The following is a 21,302-nucleotide window of genomic DNA, read 5'->3' as shown; positions in this document are numbered from 1 at the left end:
TCATAACATTGCTAAAGTAGTCTGCGGATCCAGGAGACGATAGCCGAATGGCTCCACAGCTACTTTGACCAAGTTATGACGAAATTCTTAATCAGAAAAAGAACAGACGTATAAAAAACTGTCGTCAATTTGTTAAATTGAACAAATTCGTTTGCCTGTTTACAGATCACAGATCCACTTGCACCTCGGTGACTGTCCTAGGCGTGTAGTTAAATGTGATTTCAAGGGTTGCAACAATTATTACGCTCTTGGTGGTAAATACGAACATGATCGTCAATACCAAGAATGTCATCAGGTGATGCTGAAGAACGAAGTGGAGAAATTAAAAAGCAAGATATTCAGCAAGGTACGTGACCTTAGGTTGGCTATAGATCATTTATTGAATCGACTCAGTGCCCCATTAATCTCTGTAAACGTCTAAGAGTTATAATCTAGATATTTTACATGAGCAAATGTCTATGAAGGTTGAATTCAAATTCGGCTGTGATAACTTCCGTTAGGGTAATAGGCCTTTTGCAATAGTTGGTCAGGTGACGTGCTTTCCAAGAGAACGCACTGATTTAGTCACTGGCAATGCATGATGTTATCAAGATGGAAAGAACATTTACATATAAGCTAACATGCATATTTTCAGGTTTGGATTCCTTTAAGTTTCGTGGAAGTTCGAAATCAGAAGGATTTGTATGTGTACCATTGTTTAATTGGTCAAAACATGAGTGTTCTGGCTATTCAGACCACACTCTTTACTTTGCTGAAATCCATTTAGCTCTACATGTAGCTAAAAGTTTAGAAATTATGGATTTACATGTAGTAGCAGGGCAATATACGCCGGCTGATGATAAACCAGTCAATGAATATTGAAATGACTTACGCCAGTTTATTTTAATGATTTATAGGCCGAAGAAAAAGTGGAAAGAGTTCTCCGCAAAAGAAAGAGTTATAAGTGGACATTGAGTCTGGTTGACCTTCCGGCGGGCAAAACGCGGCAAGTCCTCACTTCAGCTTTGACCGCAGTATGTTCAGATGCATTTGGTTGAGAACAGCCACGCCCCAAAAGATGGTTATAGAACAGCTGGTCTGTTCTACACCGCTCACTGTCTCGGCAAGGTAAGGCTCATTTTAGCCGAGTAGTGATTTATCTGCAAACAGACAGACAGACATACGTACAAACTTTATCGAAGCTCTCAAATTGCAAATTGACGCTTGAAGTTCTTGGGGCATGATGTGTGGTGCAAGGAAGGGGAGCAAACAAGTTCATAATTGTCCAAGTGGGCATTGACTAAATCAGTGTTTTTTTGTTCGAGTCTTACTATGAAATGGAACCATTTTATCTCGTATAGTTGTGTACATTTTTAACTATACTCACGCATGTTTTTCTACCCTTCTCAGCAAGTAATTATAAGGGGAACGATTGATTAAGTGAATAATCAAGTTTCTTTTTCTTTCACGTTCTGGTTGGCCATGATGCTAATAACTGCAACGGCATCTCAGTCAGTCGACGGCGATGTAATTATGTAGTTGTGTGTATTTGTAACTGAAGTACAACAAATTGTTTTTCAGATTCGCTTTAATTCGGGATGGCGACGTGCTGAAACGATTCGAAACGCGCTTTCCGGCAATTGTAACCGAAGGGAAGATGATCGGCGCTGAGGTGGACTTCGGTGATCTCATAAATGAGCAAGAAGTAACGTTTAAGGTCACTATCGACATCTATAGCTACATTTAGTTATCTATACTAAGTATCTAAAGTAATCAAAAGTAATTGAGACACCAGACATTATAGTAGCTTACAAATATTGAAGTTACTGTTACGAAGGAAAGAAATGAATAGTTCATGTTTGAAGCGAGAGAAATTAAAGAGGGGCAGCTGATTGGAAGAATTTCATCAGCCGTTTTTTTTAACATTGTCCCAGACGGGAAAATGACTGTGAAATATGTAATGTCTTATTATACTTTAAAAGAGAATTAAGTAATGCTCCATATTGCGAATTACTAGGCTTAAAAAACTCGCGTCCATTCTTTGATGCAATCAGAAATAAAACCAAAACTGATCGTGACTGCTCTATAATTGATGCACTATCTGGATTATAGTCTTTTATCGTACGAAAAAGATTTCATCATGATGACCATTATCACTATTGTAAGAATGAAAATTATGTTAATTGGTATTTGATTTGCCTTTTAAAATTAACATACCTGTCTGAAAAGTAAAATCCCGTTATAGTCACTTCAATGCTGGGCGTATGTGTTAAACTGAAGAAAAAATTGCCTGCTACTCTTACTTTTTAAATGCAATTATTAGTGAATAAAAGTTGTAATGATAAGTTTTGGTGTTAAATGGTGACTTGACTGGGCACTCTTTGGTTGGCATCTTCATTTACATTTCCTTCTGATCAGATCAATGATAGGATCTTTCGCTCTTTTACCAGACATCATAATGTAACTACTCAAAAGGAAATACATGTATAGTACCTGTTTATGTTATTCGCGAGATCCTTGTTATCTCTCTTCTTTTGCGCTTCTTCCCCGGATTGTACCCTCACAACTCTCGACTGTGATTGGTTATGCGCCCACCCATTTGCAATTTATCGACGTGCGATAATGTAGATGTTCAATTACAGGTATCCAATCTGAACCACATCAAATCTGGTACCTAATTAGCTCCGCATTATATTCGCCTGTCAATTGTAAACTTAATGAGATCTCCATCTCTTGTCTCTGTACTGTTTAATGACACTAAAATTTTCACTACAATTAGTTTATCTCAAACTTTTTTGTAACCAAAACAATTAATTGGCAAGAGGACCGTGTAAAATACAATTCACATAGTAATTATTACCAACATTGCCGATTATGAAATTACGGCTGAACCTCCCGTAAGCGACCACCCAAAATGTCAAGCCTAAGCGATCGCTTACGGGAGGTGGTCTCTTATGAGAGTTTAGCCGATACTGGGTCAAAATTTGCTCTCAGGATATGAAAACTGCAGAGACTTAGCCCATGTGTTAAATGTCTTATGCATGTGAGAAGTCAATTTCAAGAGAAAAATTCCGGTACTTGTACTATCCAGCAATCCCGCCAGGAATTCGATAATGTTACAACGCCTCATTATCCATTTTCGACTTGTATTCGTAAAAGCGTCAAAAGCAATGTTTCCGGACAAGACGATCGGCCAATCAACCAACTTAGCAAGTCTGTTGTTTATTCCCGCATTAGTTTTGTTAGTGGCCTGTAGAAAAGAACGTGCGATTTTTTTTTTTTTTTTATGCTTTTCTACTCTTAGTTTTTTTTTTAAGGAACCACTCCAATTAGTGTCCCGCGGATAAAATCTGCGAGATTCTCCTCGCTATGTAACGTTAATGAATACGTCAAAAGATAATACAAAATGAGGTATGAGAATTCTTTCTTTTACTTTGGAGCTATTGTTTTCTCTATTGTCTTGGGTTTTTTGTTTTGGGTTGTCAGTTGTTTTACGTCACTTGGGAGTTTCACAGGTTCACGCCGAACGTAAGCACAATAAAAGCCGCTAAAACATCTTCGTAGTGGTACTTCGCGCTAACTGCGAATAACGCTCTCGTGAGTGAGAAGTCATGAATCTGAATGAATGTATAGATTTGCAACGGGGTCCGCGTATGAACTTGATCCAGTGGTTGCAACGACGTTTCCTGCTGGCCGATCCGCTTCGGTGTGCACAATGTAACGAGGACATGGTCGTAATACAGAGGAACGGCAACCATGTTGATGGATTTCATTGGTAAGTCAGGTTTTCTCTTAAATCAAAATTTGGATTCAGGGTGCATTTAGTGTAGGTTACGCTTAAGATCTTAGACATGGGCAGCCTTTCAAATTTCGCGGCATATTGGCGGGAGATTGGAGTTTTTGGCGTATAGCGGCGCGAACATTTATGTGCTAGTACTGGCGTGTAAATGCTGAACGGGGCAAGGCGGATCGACTTGATAACTATGGCTTCTTAACTTCTCTTTATCACTCATATCCTGCCCGATAACGGACATCTTACGATACATTTGCGTACAAGTTTTCCTAACTGCGTTGCCCGGAGAAGGCGTGGGACCAGGCGTGTGACGCGAACGTTAAATAGCCTTGGCGTATCTTCAGCGTGAAATTCTTGGCGGATTATTGATGGTAAATTTGTAGTCGAACCGAAAGACGAACACCGTCGGACAGTTAGCTACCCATTTGATTCAGAGAAGCGCTATTAATTTTGAAGGTTTTCCGGATCAACTCAACGGAAGGGAGCCTGGTTAACAAGACTATGATTATTCCAGTGCGCCTGCTGCATGAAAGGACTGAAAGCTATGCCTGTCTTTTTGTTAGACACGAATCGGTTCCTGTGAGGAAAAGTGAAGAAGACATCGACCATTCGAACTGTCACCCAAATTCATTTTGCCCCGACAAAAAAGTGTTTTATTATGTAAAAGTTAATGGTATACGGAGTGGTAACAAATTGATGAAAACGATATCCCAAATACCAGGATAAAATTTTTGATAACTTTTTTGTCCCTTTAACTTCACTTAAATTTGCTATTGAACCTCCCCTTCCCCCCTTCCCCCCTCCCCCCCTGAGGGGAAAACAGACCGCAGTTAACCAAAAAATAAGGTTCTCTGAATTATGTTCCTGTTTTCAAGATAGACTTTAGGCTAAGAGCAGCTGTTTCAAGGATGGGTTTAAATGTAAATGAAATCTAAAGCGCTTAGAACGGACTGCCTTTTTTACGACCCGTGAAAGACACATAGGATTGAAATCATGACAAACTCTGCAGAACTCTGTGAGGTATTATTGGGCGCTAATTATAACACCGTTATTCTCCACTCCCGAAACAATGGCGTCATCTTTTCTTTTCTTATTAATAGGCGTTGCAGCGGCTGTAAGAAGAAAAGGAGCTTGCGAACCAACAGTTTTTTTGAGGAGTTTCCCCGCGTACCACTAGGAACGCTGCTCTTTACAATACACTATTTTGTCTCTGAAGATTCCCAACGACAAACAGCGCGGAGATTATCTCTCAACCCAGGGCTGGTCTCAAAAATTTACCGACGGCTGCAAGGTGTGTGTTCTAGAGATCTGGATCGGAGGCCGTTCATACCTTTTGGAGGACCGGGCGCCGTAGTTAAGTGTGACGAGAGCAAGTTTAATCACAAGGCTAAGGTGAGATCGCTAGTTGAAACCCAAAACATTCAGAAAACAACGAGAGAAAAGCCAACCCACCTTGGCTAATTTCCCGAAGATATTAAATGAAATCTAAGGTGGCTGGAAACTAGCACAGCAAAGACACATACATGTTAAGGTGGCTCCCTATAGTTTTACGATCGCACGCGCGCTTAGGACGAATTAAAAGCTCAAGTAATCTGCGCGCACTCAAAGGAAAACGTCAGTGTTTTTCGATATCTTATGACGTCAACATGAGCAGAAAAAGCAAAACTGACAGCGAATTTTCGCGCGTTTCCTACGGAAAAAATTCCGTTAAATTTGCCAGACTGGTAATAAATATTTACTTTAGTTGGAGCTCGTTTTTCAACGAAGTCTATCTGACCAGTTTTTCTGCAGCGGTAAAAGACATAAATTTGCAAACATCTAAAAAAACTGCCAGTATAAACCCTACTTTTTTTCTGCTTAAAATTCGTTTCCCACCGTATTCCAAGTAAAGTAAAAATTTTGGAGAATTTCACCGAAGGAAATTCAAGGAAATCACAAATAACGACATCAAAGCGGTAAACAACGCATTTGTTTGGGTGTCTATAATTCAACATTAAAAGCCAAGATTTAAACAGAGATGCTAGTACATTAACATATCAACCATGCTAATTACATTTAGTAAGTTTGAAAGGACTGGGTGTAAAAACGAATGCAAAAACAGCATTCAAAACATAACACTAGCGGGCGCAACGTGATAAATGAATACCCTATGGAGCCACCTTGAAGCATCCCGAGATGTTTAAACCGCCGGGTTCATCGACCAATAGAATCAAACGCTAACTGAACCTATCTTGCATGTATCATAAAACGTAAAGGAAGATGTTCAGCTTTAAATTATGCTAATGTGTTGCAAAAAAACAATTTCTATTCTGGTCACGGAAAAAAAATGTCCAGTGACAAATCTGTACGTCTCTTTTCAGTACAACCGAAGGAGAAGGGCGAGGGATGCCTGGGTATTTGGAATAGTCACCACCGAATTTAGTCCAGCACGGGGGTACTTCCAGGTTGTAGAGAGACGGGACATCGCCACACTTGACCCCATAATCTCGAAGTGTATCCGACCAGGAACAGAAGTCACCAGCGATGACTGGGCTGCATACAGAGGCATGGCACGGCGTATAAATAACGTCGCAACGCACCGAGTCGTAGTACATGCTCGACACTTCGTTGATCCTGTCACTGGCGTCCATACACAGGAGATAGAGTCCTGCTGGAATAGTCTTAAGCTGGAACAAAAAACACGTAGAGGTATTAGAAAAGCAGATCTTCAATCTTATCTCGACGAACGCATGTGGCGTCAGTGGAGAGGGGGGCATCACTGCCAAATTATGCAAAATTTTCTCGCAATTTTGCCCCCTCAATATGTAGTTACCGACGCAGCACTTTAAGTTGTAAGCTTTAAAGGTGATTTCCAGTCCGTGGTGCGCACTCTCGAGACTTTGTTTGCGTAAAAAAGGTGAATATTTCGCAACTACCTACCTGAATTAAACTGAAAGTTTCAATAAAACGCTAACCGCCATTATGGGTGCGAAGCTTTATGCTTCGTTCTTTCTCATATCACTTGATGAAACAACTTCGCAGCTGTGAAAATCCATGAAGCTGATGGGAAAATTTACCTCAAAGATAAGGTAAATGGCTCGTAGCGAATAACATCGATTCGCATCCCATCGACTGAGACTTATGTTTATAAATATTAATGTACTGAGACTGCGCATTACTGATTGGAAAGCATCTTTAAGGCCGTGGGGTACGCTTAGCCATGAATAATAAAATCGTAAGACCAAATTTTGCGTCATATTCGCCATTCATTAAAACTCTTATTTCTTGGCTGCTTCCGATGCGTTTGATCTCAAATTTTAAGAAGACATGGCGGAGGGATGTAAGTTTATGAACGTCGAGTTTAATTGCACTTCACGGTACTGCCGAATTGGACAAAACGCGATTTTGTGGCCAAGATTTAGGATGGAATATAAGAATGCACTTAACGATTTTGTATGAAAACGATCAGTCATAGTTAAGCTCTAGCTTATCATGACGGAAGCGGAGCGCTAAAATAGACCTTTCCCAATCTCGCTCTGGTGCTATTGTTCGTACGCACTGAAGTGGAATGCGGGAAAGGTTTTATAACTTTAAGCTTTATAACTTATGACTCTCTGCAGTGCCAGCTCATGAATTTCTATATCTGCGCTGAATTCTTTGACACAAAATTGTCGGAGAGTTGCAAACTTTGTACTTTCCGGATATCAACATCAGAAACACAAAATGAGTTGAAATGGACACGTTTGTATAATAATTTTGAAGCATTGTAATATTTTAAGAAATCACTTGTTTTTACTTGTTTTCAACAAATATAGATTAATGGAACATTACCTATGAATACTCGAAGAAAAGAATTTTATTCAAATATTAAAATGCCAATTATGCACGCGCCCAAATTTTGTCCAGCCATGAATATCTCGTAAGCTTGTCAATGAATTGGTTGAACGTCGTGCATACGCTTTAGTACATGCATTATCACGAGCTTAAGATGCCTCTGCGCGGAACTTTTATTCATAGGTCGCTCCCCCTCCCCCCCCCCCCCCCACCCAACTAGGAGTTCATGCAGAATTGAATGTAGGTTGACACAGAATAACGTAAGCGGCATATGTCATTTTTTAATTCTATCAAGATTCCAAAATCTATTGCATATGCTTAGCTTAGCTTTCCAACACTGCCATTTACAGTTTTCAGAAAGTGAAATTTAGGTGTTTTTAAATAGCTAAGTTGGCTGACTTTGAATTGATTCGAATAAATAAGGTACAGATAACTTATCGTAGATTTAGAATTAACATTTAATTTTAGTAGGTTATGGTAATCTCGAGTTCAGCATGAACAATAGTTAATTGTTAAGGTACATGCTCTGTATTCCACCATGTATTTTGAAGTGTTCAGTTTTGTGCTGCACGCACCTTTAGGAAAAGTGTCCATGTCAAATGAGGAAAGGAAATATAAAACAAACTTGCGTTTTGCCATGTGCCTTACCTTGTAGCGGGGGAAGCAGTTACACAAGGTTGCCAGTTCATTAAGCAATTTTATCTAAAGGCTGATTATTAAAGTGTATGAATTGGGTATGGCTCGCCACAAGTTGCTCGAGATTTCCAAAAAAGTTGCACGAAATTTCTCAAAAAGTTGCCCAAAAGTTGCTCAAAAAGAAGTCAAAAGTTGCTTTTTGTAACGAGAGTTGCGCAAAAGTTGCTAATAATAGCAGAAACATTTTTTGTTTCGCTCTTCTTTTATTTGCTCTGATGCAAAAATATGCAATCTGTACAACAAAAGTAACATTTCGAAGCATTTTTGTGCAACTTTGCGTTGTAACCAGCGTCGTTAAATAAATTTGTTCACATTACGTATGAGTAAATACTACGCATCAAAATCAAAATGTTTAATTTGTTTTTGAAACTTTTTAAAAAACACTTTAAAAAATTAAAAAATAAAATTAGAAAACATTTTTAAAAAAGTAAAAAACTTTAAAAAAATTTTAATTTTTTTTTAAAATAAAGAAATTCACTGATTGTCTACTGAAACATTGTAAAATATGGAAGCATGGCCAATTAAAGCACTAAAAGCTGCTCCAATGTCTAGAAAACTAGAAATTACTCGGAATGCAAAAACTTGCTCGAAAAAAGAAAAGTTGCTCGAAATACGAAAAGTTGCCAAAAAGTTGCCCAAAAGTTGCCGAGCAACTTGTGGCAAGCCCTAGAATTGGCCATAGCGGTGCTGAAAATTAAATTTTAAAAGGGAATATCACAAACAGCCGGGCAGATTTAAAAGCGCACTTGCTTTTCGGTTAACATGGAATTATATCCTTAGACACAATTATCCTCCGAATTTTACCAATGTGTTAATTCAGTCTGATCCGCAGCTCACTTGGTATCAGTCCTTTTGCGAGAGCTTCCTTACTCCTCCGCACCAGTCCCCTTTTTTTCGACTTCGATTAAATCGTTATCGAGCTTGAAAACAAATCGAGCTCGATAAAAAATAAAATCCATTCGTGCTCGATACAATTTCGGCTTAATAAAAATTCAATCGAACTCGAACAAAGTGATCGAGCTCGATATAGCATCGTACGGATCCCCCCGGAAATGAACGACCCCGCTTGCTCATCAAGCTCGAAAGCAACTGAGGTCGATTAGTGATCCGAGGTTCGTCTGTCTACCGAGCACGATCAGTCGGTATAGCACTCGATTCTTTTGGAGCTCTATTACCGAAAATCGAACACGACGAACTGAGGTCGATTAGTAATGTAGGTCGATATGGATATCGAGGTCGATTACCATGATTCGACGTCGGTTGCCCAGAAACTAAAATTGATCCAACTTCTCTAGGTGTGTACCCTTGTGAGACTTCCGGTGTCGAGAAAACCTCATTTTGATTGGTTACTCGCTCATTCCCGGAAATGCAGTGAAGCGCAACTAATCAGGAGGTGTTTCGCATTTTAACGGCCTTTTCGGGCAGGCGTCTTCTCATTTTTCCCCTCCCCCATCCCCCACCGTCTAACATGGCGGTATAACATGGCGGTCTAAAAAGGCGGTCGCAAGGTTGTAACGCTAACTCGCCCCAACAAGACGCCTGCACTGCAGGCTAAAATTTAATGAAATGAATGTAATGTAATATATTATAAAAATAAAACATTACAAAAAATCAAAAAAACAAAACAAAACAAAACAAAAAACATGCAGTGCATAGATCATCTATTTCTATTGTCTTCATGTGGTAAGTAAGATTCTCTTGTAAATCTGTTATCATCCATAAACCCTTTGCATAACAGCTTTTATTGGCCCTTTCCATTGCCAATATGGTAAGCTAAGGCAATTTAGCCACAGCACTTTAATTGACATCCATCCAGAGGTACTGATATCCTCAGATGTCACTTCTCCAATGGGGAGGAGACCCAGGAGGAGGCCAGACAGGAAAAAGGCAATAAACTCAAATCCCTTCCTCTCCATTTATTTCCAAATTAGTTCATACTGAACACATAATAAAGATAAATGATCTCCTGCACCTGCACTCTTTTTTTGTAAGAATATATTTTATAAGAACAATAAGGTTGAAATTTGCAAAACTTTAAGAATGCTTAAAGAATAAACCTGAGGCTGAGGCTGAGATTTTGAAAGAATATAATTAAGTATACCCGAGAACAAAAGCTAAAGCTAAATGAAAAAGATTTTTATAGTACTTGAACTCAGCAGACGTTTGCTCTGAGAGTTGTGTCGTTGATCGCGCGCGAAGTCATGACCTATAGTCATGTACTTGTTTGTTCATTGGTTAATGTGTATTTACGTCACCGGTGGAAAAATCCACCGATAAATTTTGGCGCGCTGCAAGTGGGAAAAGTCCTTTCCAACGGCGAAACCAACGGGCCAGGGAAGAATTATTGGAAAGGACTTTTAGAAAGTCTATGGTATCGGTTACATCTTGCAAATTAGGAGAGAGAGAGATGGAGGGGAGCTTGAGCGCGCGCTGGATGACGCGATTGGTACCGGTTCAACGGTACGATCATGTTGCGAAAAGCGATTCGAGAAAAAAACTTTGCAAAAGACGCTAAATTCTCCGACTGTCACGAAAGTATTCGAAAACAAATTCGGCCAAGTTATAGAAAAATCTTTCGACTTGGTTTTGTGTTTGTTTGGTTTCGTGGAAGCGACGGAATTTAGAGATTGGAGCGAATATTCGGATTGTCTTCAAAATGTTTGGGCAAAGAGTTGCCTCCCTTGTCGATGTCATATGTAAATCAAGCGAATAATCTAATTTCTTAATAGTTGATGAGGGCGCAGCCCGAGTCAACTATCACGCATAGAAATCGAGAGCGAATAATCTAATTGTTTTAGTATAAATCTACCACTCGTTCAAAACTTTATCTAAATCCTCTTCACAGACACTTCGAAAACGCTTAGAAGCGGCAGTCATTGAGTTATTTTTTATAAAAAAAATACCTCTTAGTCGGCGCGTCGGGTATGTTATGGACGGGTCGATGGATGAGTGAGTGAATGAGAGATGTATGTATGTCACACCAATCAGATTGGATCTACTATAAACAGCCAATCAAATTTCTTGTTGTAAAGGTAAATGGTATGTGAGAAGATTTGATCTCGACACAGTTTAGAAAGGCCATATTTATTCTTCTATAAAAGACGAGGAAGTATTCATATATTGGGCTTACTTCGACATTTTCTGTGGGTTAGGCTGAGGATTTTAGTTACGAACGAGATGAGCCTTGAGGTTTGAAACAGTTCGTGATTTAGTAGTATGTAAATGAAACGAGATATATTTATTTTTAGTTACAAAGGTAACTTGATACTTTTGTTTTTCACAGGGAGTAAATTCAATTAGAGGTCACAAATCATCGCTTCTAGTTCTTGGGACATGTTTTAGAGGAGACGAGACTATTAAGATTTGAAACAGTTCTAACGTTTACAATAGTAAGTGCAGGTGACGATTGTTTTGTTCTTGTTGCATGCAAATATAACGAGATATTTTTATTTTTTAGTTACAATGGGTAATTTGACACTCTTGTTTTCGCAAGGGAGTAAATTCAATTAGAGCTGACGAATCATCACCACTCTTTCCCACGAGATGTTTGCTTTCTTTAGTTACAAATGGTAACTGAACACTTTTGTTTTTTATATGGGAGTAAATTCAATTAGAGCTGACAAGTTATCGGCTATTGTTCCAGGGATATTAAACAAAAAAAGCTTTCGTTTTTGGACGGGTTTTACGTCTCTGCAGTAGCAGTTTATTTTTATTTGATGGGCATTTTATGACATTCTTTTCAGTCTGATATTTTTAAAGGTAAAAAGCATGAAAACTGCTCAAATGTTCTTTGAAGACTGCGTGGCACCAAGTTAAAGTGCGATTTAATTAAATCAGACTTTCAATGTTTCAGAGAGATTTTTTTTCTCTTTCTTTCTATTTTTGGTGAAGTAGTGTTGTTGTGTTGTGTTGTGTTTAAAAAGGCCGTCGATAAAATCAGGAACATGGAACATTCCGGAACATCGAATAATTGTCATAATTATGCGAAAAATATGTAAAATTAAATTTTTAAAACTAAAATAAACAAAAATAAACTGGTATCAGCTTGAAATATGAAAAGATATTATTGGGGATAGGGGAGTCGGTAACAGAGGGGTAGGGAACGTTGGGTATTCATTCAACTGACCACAATGAGTGCAGGATCCTCTTCTTTCCCGCCAATTGCGCCACGTCGCTTTTCAGTACTCTGTTTTTCAACACAAACATGGACGATTCTGACGATGAATGCCGGGTTATTCATTGCGTCTCCTTTTTTTGATCCCTGATTTCTTCAACACCTGAGGGGTTTGTCTGAGCATCATAAAGTTGCTTGTTAAGTCAGTATTCATAGTTTTGTCCCTATTCCATCTTCATGTCGCTATTTATCATCCCTAGTTTTCGCGCGCTCCGCTAGAAACGCCTGGCAGTATGCCCCACTAAGTACAGACTCGGCCTTTCCGGAAGCCCGAGTAACAAGCAAGTTATTATTAATAAACTAGTGGTAATCAAAGATTTATAGAGCAGCGCGTTCACACGCGGTTTTCGCATGTCTGGTTTACTTTGGTGGTGTTCGGATGGCTCGATAGAAAACTAAGTTTGATCGAATGTCAGATAACGATCTGCACGTGAAGTTGAACTAGCGATGAATAGATTATAGCCTGCGGTAAAAGTATTTTTAATTAATTAAGTATTAACTTGTACTGGACAAACATTTTCCAGGAGATGCATTTGAACTGTTGGCGACACTTAGAATTCAATTTCAGATCGCCAACACTTGTAACAAATATTTCTAGAGACAATAAAGTTTTGACCAGCGACCCCGCAAGACAGCGAGCGCGTCGCCAAATGTTTTTAAATTTTGTGTTTTTATTATATGGAGAAGAGTGTTTTACTGGGAACTAAACCACTCGTAGATTCCATACGCCACTTCATCCGGGACTCGATGCCAATCTCACGGAGAAACTATTTCTTGATGAGAAATCGTATATACGCATATCTTTGTATTGACCTAATGAATTGAATAAAGAAATAACTCTCGTGTACCCATACTTTTAGGTCTGATTAAGGAGTTCAAACGCCACCACCTTAGTTTTCTGTGAAGAACGAAATCTGGGAATAAAGGACAGTCACGTGATTAAACTGACGGTGAACGACTGGAAAGAATGGATTACTCTTCTTAGTTGCTAGCCTTCGCTCATTGCAGTCACCCCCCTTTTTTTATGTTTTCGTTTTGTTTCCATTTTCCTAGCTGATACCAGTTTATTGTTGTTTGATTTAAGTTTTTAAATTTTTATTTTACATATTTTTCGCGTAATTATGATAATTATTCGATGTTCCGGGATGTTCCGGAAGGTTCCATGTTCCTGGTTTTATCGACGACCTGCGCAAAGGTCTCTTAACTTGAGTATTTTTGAGCAAAAATTCCTCTTGGGGGTTGGATACGCGCGAATCTCCAAAAAACCCTTGTGTTTCGCAATGCGCTCAAAGCACTGAAGGAGGAGAAATAATTTTTCTCTAGCTCGGTTTTTCTTGAAGCTGGTCTGGCAAAAAGGGGAAGATTAAAAACGATACGAACGCTAGAGTGGCTGGGCGAAGAAAACAAACAAAAGAAAGCGCTGTGGAGCAATTGTATGTGGTCAACTTTGCATGGATAATACTTCAAATGGTCTCATTGAGTCCGACGATTCGTCGATATCGGACTCATTAGAAGAGTCTCTGTCAACATCCCTGTTATTGCTGTCAAGTTCCAAAATTGTTACAGAACCTTTCTCTTCTCTTACCACGAATTTTTTTTGCCCGCCTTATACGATAGCTATAGCTTCACCCGCGTGGCGAACTTTTGCTTCTTCACTCATTGATGTATTTTCATCCGTTCTTCGCTGTTTTCGCTTTCTCGAACTGGTTTATGTTTTTAACGTGGTCTATGTGTACTTCTAACTTAATAGAGTTACGCCTAATACCAAAAATTCTTGGTAGTCGGAACAACACGGCTGATCAACTGAGAAGTCAATTCGTGACATCCGTACAGGTAATTCCCGCGTAAATCGTCTCGGTTGATTGCATACGCGCCGTAGGGCTGTCAATTATGGTTAGCCAAATGTTGCAAAATTCAACAACTTGGACCTTCATATTCAACAACTTATATTTATGTTCAACAACATATATTTATATTCAACATTTTATATTTATATTCAACGATACGCATTTTCTTTCAACTTCAACCCAAATTATTTTCATTCAACAAAAATATTTGTTCAACTTCAACCAAAAATAATATCATTCAACAAAAATATTTGTTCAACTTCAACCAAAAATAATTTCATTCAACAAAAATATTTGTTCAACTTCAACCCAGATTATTTTCATTCAACAAAAATATTTGTTCAACTTCAACCAAAAATAATTTCATTCAACAACAATATTTGTTCAACTTCAACCACAATTATTTTTATTCAACAATAAAGTTCCCGGACATTCAAAATAGTCATTCAACAAAATTCCCCGTCCCACCCCCTGAACTACCCCGAACGCTGTCACAAATCCCTAGTGTTTTGGGTACCCAAAACACTGAAAGCGTAAAACTGATGCAAGTGAAATCATCCACGATTCTGCTCAAAACCCATTTATCTTCTTACGAAGCTTTGTCTCAATAAATTAAAGCGTTCTTTAGCTTGATATAAACACAATACGTCTCTGAAAATAGTCGCAATTCATAACAGACTGTCTGATCCGAGTCCGCAGTTATAACGACATATAAAACCGAATTCACGCGCCAAAGATCCTTGTATGAACATGCGCTTGGTGCCTATCGATAACCCTTGAAATGCACGTTATTCAAAACGAGAAAGGCGCTTTCTAAACCTCCGATAGTGCGGCGATTAAAATCAATATGCGAACGAACGGCCGTCACGCAAAATGCAGGTCTCAAGCTGTGACCGACCTCTGTATGTGTTGCCTGTCGGAAATAAACTCTGGCTTAGACTTGTTTGTCGCTCTTTCCTTTACCATCCCTCCTAGTGTACGTAGATTTTGCCGGGGAACAGTTCTCTATGCCATGAAATAAGTTTTTTGCTTCGGAGACAAAACCAAAATAAATATAAATAAAGTATATACAAGGCTAATCCTTGGATACAGGGAAAGTCTTAGACTTGTTTATTTCTCGCTCTTTCCTTAACCATCCCTCCTATTAGATTTTGCCATTAAAGCAGTTTTTTTCTTCGGAGACAATTCTATAAAAAATGCAAATAAAGTAGACAAGACTACGTCCTTTGAACACTGGGAAAGTGGGATACTTAAATCCCTGGTGATATATGGGTATCCCTTTCCAATATGCTTGTTTGTTATCGTTTCTTTAATTCAGGGTAGCCAAATCGACCGAGGATTAAAAGGCAAAGCAAACCTTTTATATCTTCATCTTATATATTCCGGCAAAATCTACATATACTAGGAGGGATGGTAAAGGAAAGAACGACAAACAAGTCTAAGCCAGAGTTTATTTCCGACAGGCAACACATACAGAGGTCGGTCACAGCTTGAGACCTGCATTTTGCGTGACGGCCGTTCGTTCGCATATTGATTTTAATCGCCGCACTATCGGAGGTTTAGAAAGCGCCTTTCTCGTTTTGAATAACGTGCATTTCAAGGGTTATCGATAGGCACCAAGCGCATGTTCATACAAGGATCTTTGGCGCGTGAATTCGGTTTTATATGTCGTTATAACTGCGGACTCGGATCAGACAGTCTGTTATGAATTGCGACTATTTTCAGAGACGTATTGTGTTTATATCAAGCTAAAGAACGCTTTAATTTATTGAGACAAAGCTTCGTAAGAAGATAAATGGGTTTTGAGCAGAATCGTGGATGATTTCACTTGCATCAGTTTTACGCTTTCAGTGTTTTGGGTACCCAAAACACTAGGGATTTGTGACAGCGTTCGGGGTAGTTCAGGGGGTGGGACGGGGAATTTTGTTGAATGACTATTTTGAATGTCCGGGAACTTTATTGTTGAATAAAAATAATTGTGGTTGAAGTTGAACAAATATTGTTGTTGAATGAAATTATTTTTGGTTGAAGTTGAACAAATATTTTTGTTGAATGAAAATAATCTGGGTTGAAGTTGAACAAATATTTTTGTTGAATGAAATTATTTTTGGTTGAAGTTGAACAAATATTTTTGTTGAATGATATTATTTTTGGTTGAAGTTGAACAAATATTTTTGTTGAATGAAAATAATTTGGGTTGAAGTTGAAAGAAAATGCGTATCGTTGAATATAAATATAAAATGTTGAATATAAATATATGTTGTTGAACATAAATATAAGTTGTTGAATATGAAGGTCCAAGTTGTTGAATTTTGCAACATTTGGCTAACCATAGTCAATCAAGAGGTCAAGTTTTACTTCTGGCGAAATTGAAAAACCGCCATTTCTCCGCCAATATTTAACCTTTTTCAAAATTTTTTTCAGAAATTCGAGATTAATCTTCGACCACTACTTTGACCCAAAAAGCCAAATTTGAAGAAAATTGCCGACCCGAAGGTATACTGTAACCTTAAGCAATTGTGAAATTAAAGCCTGAAAAAAAATTCAGGCCTGAACGGGATTCGAACCCATGACCTCTGCGATACCGGTGCAGTGCTCTACCAACTGAGCTATCAAGCCAACTGGGAGCTGGTCACATTGTCAGAACTGACAATGCTATTCACTATCTATCACAGACTAGATAGTGAGTAGCGTAGCCAATCAGAGAACGACATTCGTGATAGAACGCTAGTAGAGTTATACTAAAACTCGATAGAAACACCGTACATGTTTTCTATTCCTTAAAGACGAACTGTCTCTCGTAGTGCGTCGTTCCAGACGCATTTCGAAGGATAGTTCGTCCAGACGTATAATGCGTCTTGTGTCCGTCTTTATACTAGAGACGGATAACCAGACCAACTACAAATGTTTGCCCAAGTTCGTCCACACGGATAATGCGTCTTTAAAAAAAGGGCTAGTCGAGGACGCATTATCCTTCTGGACGGATAATAGTGATAATGCGTCCTCTAGTATAAAAACGGCCATTCTGACCACAAACACGGCCTTTTGGCGAGTTACACAACAAGGCTAACAAGGCAAGTTTGTTTTCTGAAAACCAGTCATAACCACGGATTTGCTGAGCTACAAATCGAAAAATTTATTTTCTGACCATAGATCTGAGGGTCATCGTGCATGGCTATTTGCCGAGCTACACATAAGCTTTGTTTTCTTACCACAACTCATGGCCATTTGCCGTTGCCGAGCTACATAACCATTCTTTCCTGATAACGCAGGCTTTAGTTACTTGTTGTAAATGTATGTATGCGTATGTATGCATGTATGTATGTATGTCGAAGTCGTCGAAGGCTAACGGGTCAAAATATTTGCAGCTTTTCGGAAATCATACACACTTCGAATCTATACGGCTGCGCGAATGCGCTCATGATGTAATTTGTCCCTGTTGTGGGGGTGGGGGTTGGGGGGAGCAAATCAGTAGACTGCAGTAGACTGCAAAACAGTCGTATTTTTTGCGAACGCGAGAGACGGTCAATATTCGAACGAAAAGTCTGCAGCGAGTGTAAGAACGGCGAGGGAGAATGGGGAGAGACGCTAAAAATATACGGGCGTGTGAGGCTCGCGCGCTTCACACGCGAGGATCGCGCTTACGGCGCTTCACGCTTTCCGAAAACGTCCGAAAACGACTGTTTTGTAGTCTAGCAAATCAGAGAACAAGTACGTCCGAAACATTTCGGTACAAACTCGATTAGGATTGCGTAACACTGCGTGAACACAATGATTGCGTTGCACAACGATTTGTTCACATGATTGAAAATGACGTCAATGGTTATGCTATCTCTCCACGTGACTACCGATAATGCAGCTCAGCGCACCAGGAGCAGACATAGAGCAAGTTGCGTACTCGGGCTTGTTTTGCTAACACTGTTTAGTGCGAAGGTTTGTGCACTTCTTTATTATACTCTCAGATCTCCACAAACTGCATTTCATTTTAGAACACAAACCAGGGAGAAGGCTGTCTTGGTCTGCAAGGTATTTTTACGCTCGTTTCTTCAAGTTTTGAGGTCATTAACTTGACTTAATTCATCTTTCATCTGTACGCTTAATTAAGGCCCAGTTCATACGTCGCATTTCTGCCGTGTCGAATTCAATTCAGTTAAGTGCGGCAGAAATTCGACTGTGGATTCATACGTCGCACTTGTGTCGCACTTAATTCAGAATTTATACTGTCGGGTATGTCCGCCATCGGAAAATGTTTTAAACGTAGAGTATTCAATATGGCGGACGAAAATACCGAGTGACGAAGGACTTTAATTTTGCGAAAAATTTGTCCGAGAAGGAGAAGGCTGACAAAAGAGCAGTATGTCTTGCAATATGTTCAGGTTGCATTGGGTCGAGAATGGCCAAGTTTCTTCTTTTTCTTTGGCAGGAAAACATTTACGCATGCTCAATACATTAACATAATGTATGCATTAGATTCGACATGGCAGAAATTCGATGTCTGGATCGGTGTCGCATTTCTGTTGGATAATGCAACAACACCAGTCGAACGTGTGGCAGAAATGTGGCAGCCGATTCAGACGTCGAATTTCTGTCGAATTTAATTCGTTGAATTGAATTCGACACGACAGAAATGCGACATATGAACCGGGCCTAAGTGCTTTACAACAGTGCACTTTCTAAGTGCTTTACAACACAACGGAGCACTGTCGAGGCTTCTTTATTTGTTTTAAGATAAAGAATCCAATAATTTCCCCACGCAATCGGCTGAATTTTCAAACCAAACTTGACTTTCCAAACGAGTAAAAGTGGCGTCAGCTGTGCTCTGTTCTCTGTTCTCTGATAAAGCACGCTAAAATAAGCCAAACACAACCCTTGTTAGAATTGTTCAAATAATTTGATTGGCTAACGAAGTGACAGCTGTCAATCACAAACTGGATTTCAGCTTAGCTTTCAGTTTCGAGTAGTCTCTACAAGCGGCTTTTGAGAGAAGAATGATGCCTTCAAAGTTCTTTTTTTAGTTAACTTTTAAATAAGGATCTAAATGTGGGTAAAGGTTTGTAGTCCAGAGGAATCTGACCGTATTGTGGCTCATGAAAACGTGCACTTTTCCGAAACAAGGAGCGTAAAGCTTGCGCATGAAAATGCAAAATGCTGCGTTGAATTTGAAAGGAGTTACAGTTATTTATGGCTTGCAGCAGCTTGCAGTAAGATTGCCCAAACTAGCGTAAAAGGCTAAACTGCTCCCACTGGTTGTACACCCAGCATAGAAGAGAATATCAAAGCAAGCTTTGAACTGACCAGTTGTCGGTTCTTTTCACTAAGATGATTGGAGAACGAGCATTACTACACTGCATGTAAGTGTTGTTTAAGCAATTGAGCATTTTTACAAAAATAAAGCTTCTCATCATAAACAGAGACAGCTCAATTGTTGTTTTCTGTCGTTGTTTTACTTAAGTATAATTTCTGCTTTGGTAACAAATACAATGTCTTATTGAAGTACTAGTTGTACCTATCAGGAAGTGCCAACGAGTGAATTTGAGTTAGTAAACAAGCGTCAATTGAATTTTGTAATATTTATTTGGGATACTTCTAGTATAACAGGTGTTAAAATCAATTTCTTTTAGTTAATGTTTCAACTTATTGTTGTAATTGAACACAACATTGTTTATTGTTTCAACTCCATGAGTGAACAAAACGCTAAACAATTTTTTGCGTATTTTTAAAAATCATACTTGTTACACTTCCAGTATAACAGGTGTTAAAATCAATTTCTTTTCCCTCGTTGGGTGATTGGATTTGTTGTGATTGAATCGTACAGTTGTTAAAGCTGAACAAGACCCGAGTTGTTTTGTGGAATAAATTAGGGTGTTGTTTATTTGATTCAGGGTAACGCTCAGGATTTGTTCACCATCTGTTCGGTGAATTATTTCGGTAAGTAGTTTGTCTGACATTCTGCTTTTTGAAGGTGAATGTAACTTGGATTTGTTGCGATTGAATCGCATAATTGGAAAACCTCATTCAGGTGTTTATTCGAGTGAAAGCGCTCTTTGAGAGTAAATTTCAATCAATGTGTTGACAGAGCCAAAGAAGCTCAAATCGAACCAACGAGTTCACTTCTGATGACCTCTGAGCAAAGTTCTTGAAATTAAAAGAAACTTCAAACCAAACATATACCATTAATCACTTAAAAACTTACCATGAATCACCGAATTGATTGCAAATAAAAAACACGTTCAAATTAAAAAAACAACATCAATAATCTTTGTCATATTACATGTAAGCTTGTTTTACACTGTCCTCTGCTCAACACTTTTGTCTCTGTGAAAATGCGTTGAATCGAAGTTACAAGCACCTCATTGATCCTTTACTAACTTATTTTAATTTACATTCACTTTTAAAAAGCAGACGCTGTGTCTCTATGTCCGGCAGCTGGACAGGTTTTTCAAAATAATCCATGTCTGAATCTGGAAGGCCGCCGGCCGGTTGCCGTGGCGCAGTGGTAATGGGTATCGCTTGCCATGCCGGTGACCTGGGTTCAGTTCCTCTTGAGGTCGCCTGTCACAAAGTTCTTTTTACGTTGTTTTACTTTTCAAAAAAATAGTCTCACTGGTGGACACAGAGTATTTTAAAAAACCTGTCCGGTTGCCGGACATGTAGCCACAGCGAAATGCAGAATGTCAGACAAACTACCTACCGAAATAATTTGTGGAACTGATGGCGAACAAATCCTGAGGGTTACTCTGGATCAAATAAACAACACTCAAATTAATTCCAGAAAACAACTCAGGTCTTGTTCAGCTTTAACTATTTTATGATTCAATCACAACAAATCCAAGATGTATACGCCTCAAAAAGCAGAATGGTAGCCAAAATAATTGCCCAACGAGGTTCTGCACCCAGGAGAGCTGAACAAATATTGAAGCCTCATCACGTCACAAAGAAAAATAGTGTTCTGATTGGTTCGTGCGATATATCTACAACATCCGGCTACATCCTAATATGG

General features: G+C 38.9%; 4 protein-coding genes across 14 annotated transcripts in view; 3 read left to right on the top strand and 1 right to left on the bottom strand.

The window, feature by feature from the left end:
• Positions 1 to 4,412, top strand: part of LOC145485022 (TNF receptor-associated factor 6-like) — a 33,145-nt gene extending 28,733 nt beyond the window's left edge. For 6 of the 7 annotated variants that reach the window (XR_014049126.1, XR_014049129.1, XR_014049128.1 and 3 more), the window contains 3 exons: positions 166 to 346; positions 897 to 1,107; positions 1,561 to 4,412. Coding sequence is in view for 1 of the 7 variants with exons in the window: in XM_081463669.1 (XP_081319795.1) it covers positions 166 to 346; positions 897 to 1,037 (322 nt within the window). In the remaining 6 variants the exon portion in view is untranslated. Of the gene's footprint in view, positions 1 to 165; positions 347 to 896 lie in introns of all 7 variants that reach the window. The other variant, XM_081463669.1, reaches the window with a different exon arrangement.
• The window catches only part of LOC145485001 (katanin p80 WD40 repeat-containing subunit B1-like), a 332,677-nt gene extending 320,534 nt beyond the window's left edge, over positions 1 to 12,143 (top strand). Inside the window, exon 13 of the transcript XR_014049117.1 lies at positions 11,565 to 12,143. The gene's annotated coding sequence lies outside the window, so the exon portion shown is untranslated. The remainder of the gene's footprint in view (positions 1 to 11,564) is intronic.
• LOC145484989 (interleukin-1 receptor-associated kinase 4-like) overlaps positions 1 to 21,302 on the bottom strand; it is a 212,542-nt gene that overhangs the window by 49,518 nt on the left and 141,722 nt on the right. The gene's annotated exons all lie outside the window — the stretch shown is intronic.
• The window catches only part of LOC145484947 (scavenger receptor cysteine-rich domain-containing protein DMBT1-like), a 132,194-nt gene continuing 128,524 nt past the window's right edge, over positions 17,633 to 21,302 (top strand). The window contains exon 1 of one of the 4 annotated variants that reach the window (XM_081463567.1): positions 17,633 to 18,235. The gene's annotated coding sequence lies outside the window, so the exon portion shown is untranslated. Of the gene's footprint in view, positions 18,329 to 21,302 lie in introns of all 4 variants that reach the window. The other 3 variants (XM_081463566.1, XM_081463568.1, XM_081463569.1) reach the window with 3 other exon arrangements.

The sequence above is a fragment of the Orbicella franksi genome, chromosome 4, assembly GCF_964199315.1.
Source record: "Orbicella franksi chromosome 4, jaOrbFran1.1, whole genome shotgun sequence".
Taxonomy (NCBI): Eukaryota; Metazoa; Cnidaria; class Anthozoa; order Scleractinia; family Merulinidae; genus Orbicella; species Orbicella franksi.
Note: the sequence above shows the minus strand (reverse complement) of the source record. Positions and strands in the feature narration are given on the sequence as shown.